Source organism: Calliphora vicina, chromosome 5 (assembly GCF_958450345.1).
Source record: "Calliphora vicina chromosome 5, idCalVici1.1, whole genome shotgun sequence".
Classification (NCBI taxonomy): Eukaryota; Metazoa; Arthropoda; class Insecta; order Diptera; family Calliphoridae; genus Calliphora; species Calliphora vicina.
In genome coordinates this window covers 87,315,208-87,327,139 of record NC_088784.1, presented here as the reverse complement: position 1 = coordinate 87,327,139, position 11,932 = coordinate 87,315,208, and the positions used below count along the sequence as shown (strand labels likewise).

The following is an 11,932-nucleotide window of genomic DNA, read 5'->3' as shown; positions in this document are numbered from 1 at the left end:
TTAACGTATGTTTATTAAATGTTTGAATGATCATGTTGTTGTGGTTTTTGGTTTAAGTTTTAGTAGTTGTTGTTATTATTATGTGAACTATACCACAATTAAGTTGGTCTTAAACTGGTTGGCTTAAATTTGAAGTTGTTTGTAGTGATGGTAGGTCGGTTGATCGCTTGCTAGTTTGTTCGGTGAATTGTTTTGATCACTTGTTAGTGGTGTTGTTGTTGTTGTTGTTGCTGCTCTTCGTTTTTGTCGTATGCGATGCTTTGAATCGTTTCGTATAGTATGAATGTCTCCGGTGTTTGTTGTATGAGTATTCGAGTAGTTTTGTTGTAGTATTTTCGATTTTTTCGCTTACAGCAGCAGCATGTAAGGTTGGTTGGTTGTTGTTGTTGTTTGTTGTAAAATTGAGTTTGCTTTGGCTCGGCTGCTTACATAACACCCCTATGCAGTGGCACTACAGTTAAGAGCTGTATAAATGTGCCGCACTATGACAGCTAACGCATCATTTGTGGTTTGACACCGTACAGGAACTTACATACCCATTCCCCAAATTGGATTTAATTTATTAAACACTTAAAGATACGTTACCGGGGGTGTACAACAAATCACAACCAAAGCAAAGAGCAGTTGAAAAAAAAGGAAGTTTGTTTTAAAAATTTAACAAAATGGCAAAGTGGATGATTGTGAGTTGAAAAAAACAAAAAAATAAATAAAATTAAAATAAAATAAAAAAAAAACAAATTGTGATAAAAAGTGTGTGATTTTCTAAATGTTCTTAATTTTCTCGATCCTTAGTTATCTGTTTTGCTGGTAGCCGGCAGCGTGTGTTATGGCAAGCCCACATTTGGCAAGGAACATGTGCACATTAGAATACATTTACCGGAATCTGGTGGCGGTGATCATGGTGGCCATATTGAGCATCATGATCATGGTCACGGAGGTGGTCATGGTGATGTGATTGGTCCTTTGCATGGTGGTCTGTTAGGAGGTGGCGGCTTCAGTCATGGTGGCGGTCATGGTGGTGGTGCTGAACACACTGTTATCATTCAAGATGCTGGTGGTCATGGTGGCGGCCATGGTGGTGGCCATGGAGGTGGTTTCGGTGGTCATGGCGGCGGTGGCGGTCATGGTGGTCATGAAACTGTAATCATTGCTGAGGGCGGCGGTCATGGTGGCGGCCATGGTGGTGGTCATGGCGGTGGTCATGGCGGTGGCTTCGGAGGTTATAGTGCTGGAGGTCATGGCGGTGGCGGCGGTGGTCATGGTGGTCATGAAACTGTTATTATTGCTGATGCTGGCGGTCATAGCGGCGGTGGTCATGGTGGTGGATTCGGTGGCTCTGGAGGTTATAGCTCTGGTGGTCATGGAGGCGGCGGTCATGGTGGTCACGAAACTGTTATTGTTGCTGAAGCTGGCGGTCATAGCAGCGGTGGTCATGGTGGTGGATTCGGTGGCTCTGGAGGTTATAGCTCTGGTGGTCATGGCGGCGGCGGTCATGGTGGTCACGAAACTGTTATTGTTGCTGAAGCTGGCGGTCATAGCGGCGGTGGATTCGGTGGCTCCGGAGGCTATAGCTCTGGAGGTCATGGAGGTGGCGGCGGCGGTCATGGTGGTCACGAAACTGTTATTGTTGCTGATGCTGGCGGTCACGGTGGTGGTCATGGCGGTGGTTATGGCGGTTCCGGAGGTTATAGCGCTGGCGGTCATGGCGGTTCATCCGAACACACTGTTATCATTCAAGATGCTGGCGGTCACAGCAGTGGTGGTCATGGTTCTCATGGAGGTTTCGGTGGCGGTCATAGCTCTGGCGGCGGCGGAGGTGGTCATGTTAATACCTATGCCGTTATTCAAGAAAGTGCCGGTGGTCATGGTGGTTACAGCTCTGGTGGCGGTCATGGTGGCGGCTACTCTTATGGCGGCAGCTCAGGAGGCGGTTATAGTTCAGGTGGTCATGGTAGTTCTCATTCCGCAGCTAATATTGCTGCTATTGCTGCTACTTCCGGTAGTTCCGGTTCCCACAGCTATTCATCCGGCGGTGGCTACTCTGCTGGTGGTGGACATGATGATTCCGCTAAAATTGCTGCCATAGCTGCTGCTTCTTCCTCGTCGTCTTCGGGTCATGGTGGCTACTCTTCAGGAGGTGGTTACTCTTCCGGAGGCGGTTACTCTTCAGGAGGTCATGATGACTCTGCTAAAATTGCTGCCATAGCTGCTGCTTCCTCATCTTCCGGCCATGGTGGCTATTCCTCCGGCGGTGGTTACTCTTCCGGCGGTAGTGGTGGCAGCTACTCTTATGGCGGTGGTCATGATGACTCTGCCAAAATTGCTGCTATTGCTGCCTCTACCTCTTCTTCTCACGGCAGTTCGGGTGGTTATAGCTCCGGTGGTGGCTACTCCTCAGGCGGTGGCTACTCAGCTTCCGGTCATGATGACAGCATTAAACTAGCTGCTTTGGCTGCTGCCACCTCTGGTGGTAGTTCTCATGGTGGTTCTTCCGGTGGTGGCGGCGGCGGTTACAGTTATACTCCCTCCGCCAGCTCCGGCTGGTCTTCAGGCGGTGGTTCCTCTTATGGTACTAGCGGTGGCTGGTCGGTTTCAGGTGGTGGTGGCTGGTAATTTCAAGTCAACCTCATACCATCTTAAGTCTAGTCCATTTTTCTACCACTCTTAAACACACACACAAACACACAAATTCTTTTACAATGATCATTCCTCATGTTCATCATTACTTTTTATTTATGACATGTTAGAACTTCTTAATTTATAAAACATTTTCTTATTATTGTTATTTTATTATTATTTGTTTTTTATTTTATTACAATTTTATTTTATCTATTGTAAATATTTATGAACAATTAAAAATTATTTTTTATACATATATAAAACAAAGTTTTAAAGGTTTTTTATTTATATTTAGAGACTTTATCAAATTTCAGTTACAAGGGCGGCTGAATGAAACACAAGTTTTTGTATAAAAAATCATTTTATTTTTCAATATAGTCTCCTTTGAGCTCTAAACAATCTCCATTTTTTTATAAAATAAGATTAATCGAGCTCATCAAAAGAGATATTTGTTTGTGAGACGATTTCATTGATGATTTTAGGTTTGGAAGAAAATACGGAGATTGAGGTGGATGAAAGAGCAATTCGTAGCCTAATTCATGGATTTTTGTGATGAAAACTGCACTGCACCCGATTGTAAACAAACGCGGCACTCATCTTACGAAAATCTTTCTCATACCCAAGTGATCATTCAAAAATAATAACACTGAGCCATGTGAGATGTCTTCTATGGCTTTCACAATCTCTCGCACTTTTAGTCTCCGATCTCCCACATATCGTGAATTTTTTCAATTGTTTCGGCTGAAGAGGCTCAAACGAATCAGTTGCATTCGGTACAAGTTTCCTGTGATGGTCTGGCCAGATTTCAGCAGCTCATAATAGATAAATCCCCTTTGGTCATACTAAATAGAGAGCATTACCTTAGCGCCATGGATATTTGGCTTCGGTGTCGATTCGGCTGGTTTGCCGGCCTTCACATACGTTCCCTAATGCTTCATGTTATCTTAATGGTTCAAACTGCATTTCAGACATATAAAATCGGCTTTCAAGGTCTCTTAGCTTCAATTCGTATGGTACCCAATTTCCCTGCTTTTGGATGAATCTTTGGATGCTGCTTGATTAGCTCCCAATGATTTTTTAAGTTTTCGTTGAATTCAAGGCTTGGACAGCCTTGCATCATTCAAGGCTCGTAACTACATCGTTATCAGGTCGAAATGTTTTCTCAATTATATCCAATCATGGGAAAACTGACACAACATCACGTCGAGTTGATATCCACGACATGAGGTCATCCGGGAAATGAAGTATCTGATGAATGCGCAACCCGTTGGTTGATCAGATACTTCGTCCCTATACGTAACTCTTGTGACCGTATCGAAATTGATAAACGAATGGGCTTTGAGTAAGAAAGAACTCAGGTGGTCAAATATCATCACTTGTAGAATATCCAGAATGCTCTGACAGAGAATTGGACCAGGACTCTTTTCCCTCTTAGTATGAATTCGATTAGAGTATAATCACTGGGCACTGCCTGATTGGACACATGTCGGAACGTATGGGTTACCCACGTTATAGCTATTGTAGAAGTTGTTTAGATGAAGACCTGTATGACCACCCAGCCTTACCATAGACTACTACATCTTGGTAGATCTCTTTTTCATGATCTAGGCTAGCCAACGAAATTCGAGAGGGAAACTATTCGCCCTTCATGTATGAATTCTCAGCATAAGTGGAATAGAATTTCTAAGAGTACCACGAGGACCCCGACTGAACTCGCTAATTTGCGAGCAACCCACGTAACCTAACCTCATGCCCCCAATTCTTAGTCTTCAAACTTTTTTGGCTGGCCTGGGCGATATTTTTCTTCCGTGTCAAAATCACCAATGAGGCCCTATGCTCCACAGGGAGTTAAGAGGACAGAAGAAGAAGAAAATCACCGCTTCTGACCCGCACAAACCATCTCTCACAAGTTGAAACCGATGAAACACGATGAGCAATCGTTGTGCTTCACCAGCACTTTTTTCAAATTAAAGCAGTAAAGCAAAACTTCCCGCATATAACGCTTTTTTGGCACAAAATGCGACATTTTCGAGGCAAAAAAAAACTTTGTTGTTTGAACTACATATAATGATAATAAATGACAGATATGTACCCTTCAAAATGACTTATAAGTTATTCAAAACAAAAACTTCGTTCAAAAGATCTTGCAGTTAGGATAAGTTTTAGCATAAAGTTTCTGACAGTAGTGAATCAGACTATCCATTTAGAAATTACAGATTTAATATCATTCGTTTTTTCTCCATCAGTTGTCGTTTTCATATCCAATATTTTCGAAAATATACAGTCTGTTCTTTTAACTCTCTGAAGGAAATTAAGATTATTCATTTCAGATTATTTCTGTCAATATTTGGCTAACACTGTTTACTGGGAAGTTATTTTATCCCATTTCATATTATGTTTACCATAATTGACAGCTGATTATGACATTCTAACGTGCGTATTCATAACACTTAAACACATACTCACACATCTCTCCAGCTTCTAACATTCCTACACACACCCACACACGCACTTGAAGAACATATTTCCATGATGGGTTTGACATGCAACAGTAAAATCGACAGCAAGAATAAGTATCTACAATGACACCAGATACTTCACAACGAAAGAGGGGAACAACAAAAAACAAATAGTGCAAAAACTCAAAGTGATGTTGACGCTTATTCTGCAAACCAAATGACAACGCAATTCACCTCAACACTATTAACAGCACCTCTAACACAGCCAGCCAACCTCACCCACTCACTCTCTTACACCTGCACTAAATTGATTGAATGAGAAAAAAGGGAGCAAAAAAAAAACAGGCAACAACATGTCCCATTAAATTGAGTTTGCATTTGTACGACGACATTGAAGGACGACAACCACGTTGGGTTTTCCTCTTTTTATTATATTTTCTTGTTTTTTTTGTTTGTTTCGTCATTTTAACACGACACGAATTTATTCAACATAAATAAATGGAAAATAAAGAAAATAAATATGATATTTTGAAGACAGTAAGACTGCAAAGTGTTGAGTTGAGCGAAGCAAAGGACAAAGTCACATTGACAGCTAGAAGGGCAGAGAGAGTAACGAAATGCAAAGTTGTATAAATTGGTAACAAATCCACCATAAAAGCAGGCAAAACACAATAACAAATACCCACATGACAATGACTTTTGGAAAAATATACTGTCAGCGAAGCATTCGCGAACTTTTGGATAAAGAACATTTGATAACCAAACATTCATTTTCTAGTATTCACTTAATTATGCTAAAATATATTTGTATTGAATACTTATTGAGAATGTTTCTTTAGAACTTCTTAAACATTTCCGTTTTGAAAAATTATCGAGAATTATTCGCTACTGCTTGGACTCATATGTACACTAAGTAAAACAGCAAAAACATTTTTCTTTTAAAATTTCAATAATTTATATTTTTGAGTGATTTTCGGAAGTGAGCTTTGTATGGGAGCTATGACCAATTATGGACCGATCACCATGAAATTAGGTCGTGTGATTTATGTCTATATTAAAGTTAACTATGTTGAATTTTGTGTGTATACCAATATTTTTAAGCGATTTATGCACGTTAAAGTAATTTTCGGAAGCGGGTCTATATGGGAGCTATGACTAATTATGGGCCGATCGTAACAAAATTTGGTGACATGAATTTTGTATATATAAAACTTATTTAAAACGGAATTTGTTGAGATACATATATAAATTAAACATTTATGACCGATAAAGTCAAATTTCGGAAGGACATTTGGGCCGAAAAAATAATATGTACCAAATTTGATCGAAATATCTTCAAAATTGCGACCTGTACTCTGCGCACAAGGTTTACATGGACAGCCAGCCGACCAGCCAGCCAGACGGAAGGACGGACATCGTATAATCGACTCAGAAAGTGATTCTAAGTCGATCGGTATACTTTAAGGTGCGTGTTAGACTATTATTTTTGGGCGTTACAAAAATCTGCACAAACGCATACTCCCCACTATGGTGGTGTAGGGTATAAAAATAATTTTCGAGGCGATTAAAATTTCAGAAACAAAATTACCCCAAGTGCCAGCATTTCTGCTGTTATTGTAAATACTAGAGTTCACTTTATATTTATCTTAAGTTTCCTCAAAATCGGCCTAAAAGTAAATAACATTTCGCTTACCAATTTTTACAAAAACTGAAAAAAATTAATTTTTTCCCCTTATAAATGGATCTCAAATTTTATCAGAATGATTTTTTCACCAATATTTTCCAAATATTTTTTTAATAAAAATTGGAATTTTTTTTAAATTTTCAACATTTTCAATCTTTATCTTTTTTTTTAAATTTTGGTTACCTAAAAACATTTTCAATCTTTATCTTAAAATATACTTTGGTGAAGATTTGGCACAGCCGAATAAAGCTCTCTTACTTGTTTCAAATTGTTTGAATTGACTATAGTTCGATTAGTCGAAAGTTCGTTTGTAGTACCATTGTTTTAATTAGAATAAAATATTATTCGATCAATAATTGTCGATTAATCGAATACATTTATTTTTAAGTTAAAATAAAACAAGTAATAGAGCTATATTCGGCTGTGCCGAATCTTATATACCCTTCACCAAATTATGCTTAAAAATATTTTTATTTAAATATGTATTATTATTTAAACAAAATTAATTGTTTTTTTAAATTGTTTTTAAATTTTTTAAAATAACATTTTTTTTCCAAATTATTTTTTTAATTTTTTTTTTAAAAAAATCTTATATTTAAATTTTTTTTTTTTTTTTGATTTTTAAAAAAACATTTGTTTAGAAAAAAAATGTATTATACAATTTTGGTGAAAAAAAAAAAGTTAAAAAATATTCTTCCCGATTTTTACCCATTGTAGGTCCAACTTACTTTTTCCTTATATCTCATATATCATTATATTGATATTTTAATCATGTATGTAAGTTATTTTAGTGCTACTGAAAGTTTTCAACATACTGACGGACATGGCTATATCGACTTCGCTATTTATAACGATCCAGAATATACATATATACTGTGTGTGCCCGCAAATGAAAAATGTAGAAATTACAAACGCAATGACAAACTTATACAGTGGTTGACAAAACAATGGAAACTTTTCCAAATATTTCATTAGTGGCCTAAAATCTAAAATAATTTTTTAAAAAATTTTAACATTTTTGTAGTATTTTATTTGTATACTTTTATTAACTTAATTTAACAAAAAACAAAGGACATAATTAATTAAATTCTAAAAATGAGAAAACAAAATTAAAAGATTTCTTTATTACTGCATTGACAAAACAATGGAAACTTAGGTATTATTTTAACAAATATGGTCTAAACTTAGCAATAACTAAATATTTTGTTGGGTATCCATTATTTTTTATAACTGCTACACATCGACGATGCATTGAATCAATTAAAGATTCAATGGTCTCCTTTGAAATATTTTGCCATTCCCTTATAACCGCCTCCGATAAATCTTCCTTCCAGGTGTAATTTTGGGTCCTCATTTTACGATCAAGAATTTCCCATAGATTTTCTATGGGATTGAGATCTGGCGTTTGAGCAGGCCACTTCAAAACACGTACCTCGTTGGATTGTAACCACTCGGTTACCACCCTATAGGTGTGTTTCGGGTCGTTGTCGTGTTGCAATCTCCAAACTAGGGGCATATTTTCCTCAGCGTATGGTTACATAACATGGTTTAATATGGTTCTGTATCCTATACCTGTCATGGAATTTTTTATAATTGGTCCCTGAAAAACATCCCCATACCATAATATTGCCACCGCCAAACATTACAGTCTTATTTGTGTACATTGGATTTTTAGAAATGAGTGGTTTTTTCACAGGACGATAGCAACCAAGACCAGCCTCATTTGCCCTGCGACTAACTGTTCGGGTACTTATTTCTAATTTTAAGCTATTAACAACCTCTCGAGGAGTTATTTTTGGGTATTTCTTGAACTATCTCGCTATTAAATTATCTTGTATAGTAGTAGTCCACCTAAATGTTCAGTTTTTACAGAACCGGTCTCACGAAATTTCTTTATAATTTTTGAAACTGCTGATTTATTTATTGAATATTTGTCACATATTTTTTTGTTTTAAACCAGCTTTAAAATCGTTAATTATTTTATTTTTTAAGTCTTCACAAATCTTAACTTTAGCCATTTTCGTTAACTTTGAAAAAAAGCAATTATGCGAAAAACTTAGAAAAAGAAATTGTGAAAAATTACCAGAATTTAAAAATAAAATAAAATAATTGTAAATAGGATGCTTTTTACATCGTTCTTTTAAATATTATTTTCGTTTTACACTTCTTTCTTGCAGAAGTTTAAAAGTTTCCATTGTTTTGTCAGTAGCGAAATAGTGAATATTTTTAATTTTGTTCCTTTTTTTCAGAATATAATTAATTATGTTGTTTGTTTTTCAGTTAATTTATATAAATAAAACTATACATATAAAATACAAAAAAAAAAATTTTTTTATTTTAAAAAAATATTTTAAATTTTGGGCTACATATGGAATATTTGGAAAAGTTTCCATTGTTTTGTCAACCACTTGACACTCATGACGAAGGGTACAAAAAGTATATTTTATATAAACGAAACTTTGGAGAAAAACATCTCAAAGAAAAAATATCTATAAAAGAAAAAACTTTTTCCGCCGAATCATTACTTGCGAGGATCCATTACGATAGTCTGAAACTCCAAAAAATTATGCATTTTTACTCCTTATTCTTGCGAATAATCGAGGTACAAATTAATCAATCATTCGAATAGTAAAAAAATATTAAATTTTATTCGATTAAAATAAAATTCCAATAATTGACAACACCTGGCCAGAGTATTCGAATTATTTGGTATGGAAACATTCTTATTTTCCAAAATTCTTTATACTTTAACGCACATTTTTGTTCGAGAAATTATTCGCTTTTGCAAAGTTTCATATTTTTTTAATTTTTAGATCGGAAGGATACACGAATGTTTGGTCAAGTGGGTTTACTAGCCATTATTAAGTAGCTTTAGCTATTTGTATGACGTGTACTCAGGTGAAGGGTAAAGAAACCAACTTGTATAAATTGATTAAATGGAAGGTTGGACGAATGGTAGGAAGTATAATACAACTTTAAATAACGGGCGTTTAAAATTAAATTGTTTTATTTACTTTAACACTATTGTATAATTGCTAAATGAAACTTTTAAAATCATTTGCTTTAAATGAAACATTGACAAAACTGAATAAAGTTATATTAAAAATTCGAATCCACATCGGTTCAATTTAGGAGAAATATTTATAACTCGATTTTTGTCCGCAATTTGTTTTCAATATACATTTTGTTTAACGAACAATTAGTTTTTAATCTTTATGTTACAGTGTAATTAGGTGAAGCATTACAGCACTATTTTACTTTTTTTTATTTAACCTGTTAAATTAGCAATTTAACATTCAACTTAAAAGCCAATTATGTCATATCAATCTATAGAATTTCTGCTTAATAAGGCAATAAAATAATTTCATACAAATTACTTGAGCACAGTTTTATTTAGGTTACAAAATACCTGTTAACAACTTGATTATCCCTGCTTCATGTTCAAGCCAACAACTAAAGAATAAATAAACTTCTTTAATAGTTATGATTACTACACATTAACTTTATTTTATGCACTTTATAATGATTTTTCTAATTATTCTTACAAACTAAAATCGTATTCCTTTTCTCACCATTTATTTGTTAACAACCTCCTTGCTTCAACTCTCACTCACTCGCTCCCTTTCTTCAGCCAACTATAAAGTTAGTTTTGCTGAACTATATTTTTCTTTTATTATAAATTAAAGTCGTCATCGTCATTGTCGTCGTCATAATCATAATCAGCATGACTAGTTTATGGATTATTGCATAAAATGAATGAGAACTGCAAGCTCGAATACACAGACTGATGAAAAATCATGGCATGTTTTAAAGTTTGAAATGGAAAAAAGTAAATTATACACGTAATATTCGTGATAAACTACGAAAGAGTAGCACAAATCAGCAACGCAACAAAAGCAGAACGAGAAACAGCTGAACACCATGGCAGCCAGTTAGAGAATTAGAAACAATAGAAAACTATTGCACAAACAAACAAACATTATCACACACATTCAACCCCATTTCCATTTAATACAGTAAAATTCCATGTCACTGGGGAAATTTATTATTAACGCAAAATGACAACAACAACCACAACTCAAAACTACAACAAAGTTTTACGTTTGTGTTGTTAAAAAGCTAAAAGGATTTCAATAGCGATACCACTACTACTGCCACATACATATCTGTAGCAATTAGGGTGGACCTTTGTAATGCAGTTTAATTTTCCAGCTGAGGTGATAGCAACCCAGTGAAACGGTGAAAAACGGTTAATCCTCGGCTTAGTGAAAAGAGAAAACAAACAAGAGTATGTAGTGGAATATTAAGAATAGTTCGGGTTATTTAGCAGTCTACTATCTCCAATCGACTTAACTACAACAAAGTCAAGAAGAATTCGGGTGTTCTTGAATTCGGCTACGAATGCAAAAATAAGAATGTAAGAAAATTTCGTGAGTTCTTACGATCGGCTAACTACAACGAAGTCAAGAAGAATTCGGGAGTTCTTGAATTCGGCTACGAATGTAAGACAATTTCTTACAGTCGGCTTAACTACAACAAAGTCAAGAAGAATTCGGGAATTCTTGAATTCGGCTACGAATGCAAAAATACGAATGTAAGAAATATTCGTGAGTTCTTACGATCGGCTAACTACAACAAAGACAAGAAGAATTCGGGAGTTCTTGAATTCGGCTACGAATGTAAGACAATTTCGGAAGTTAGTCGGTTTAACTACAACGAAGTCAAGAAGAATTCGCGAGTTCTTGAATTCGGCTACGAATGCAAAAATACATACTTGTAGAACATAGAAAAACATACTTACTCAAAATCATTGGGAGCTACTCAAAAAGTTTGCAAGCTGCAGGATACCATACAAATTGAAGATGAGTGACCTAGATATTTTTTGTAGATCTCCTTAAAGACTATTTATACTTTAAATTTCTGCTCATTCGGATCATTCTTGGATTTTTGGCGATTTTTTTTAAAAAATTTGACACCAACACCATCAACACCACAATACCCCAAAGTGGGGCACCTCGGGTATATCAAAAATTAAAAATGATGCCAAATTTTTGTTTGCGATCCGATTTGAAAAATTTTCGCATTTGAAAAGTAAAATTTTATTTTATTTACCTACCTTGGTCTGGTTTTTTGCTAATAACGGATCCAATTCTTTCCCGATTTTCCTGAA

General features: G+C 35.6%; 1 protein-coding gene across 1 annotated transcript; it reads left to right on the top strand.

The window, feature by feature from the left end:
* The first annotated feature begins 662 nt into the window (after positions 1-662).
* On the top strand, positions 663-2,886 carry LOC135962106 (uncharacterized). The gene is made up of 2 exons (XM_065513848.1): positions 663-680; positions 793-2,886. The coding sequence occupies exons 1-2, from the start codon at positions 663-665 to the stop codon at positions 2,611-2,613; spliced, it is 1,839 nt and encodes a 612-aa protein (XP_065369920.1). The 3' UTR covers positions 2,614-2,886.
* Positions 2,887-11,932: the final 9,046 nt, after the last annotated feature.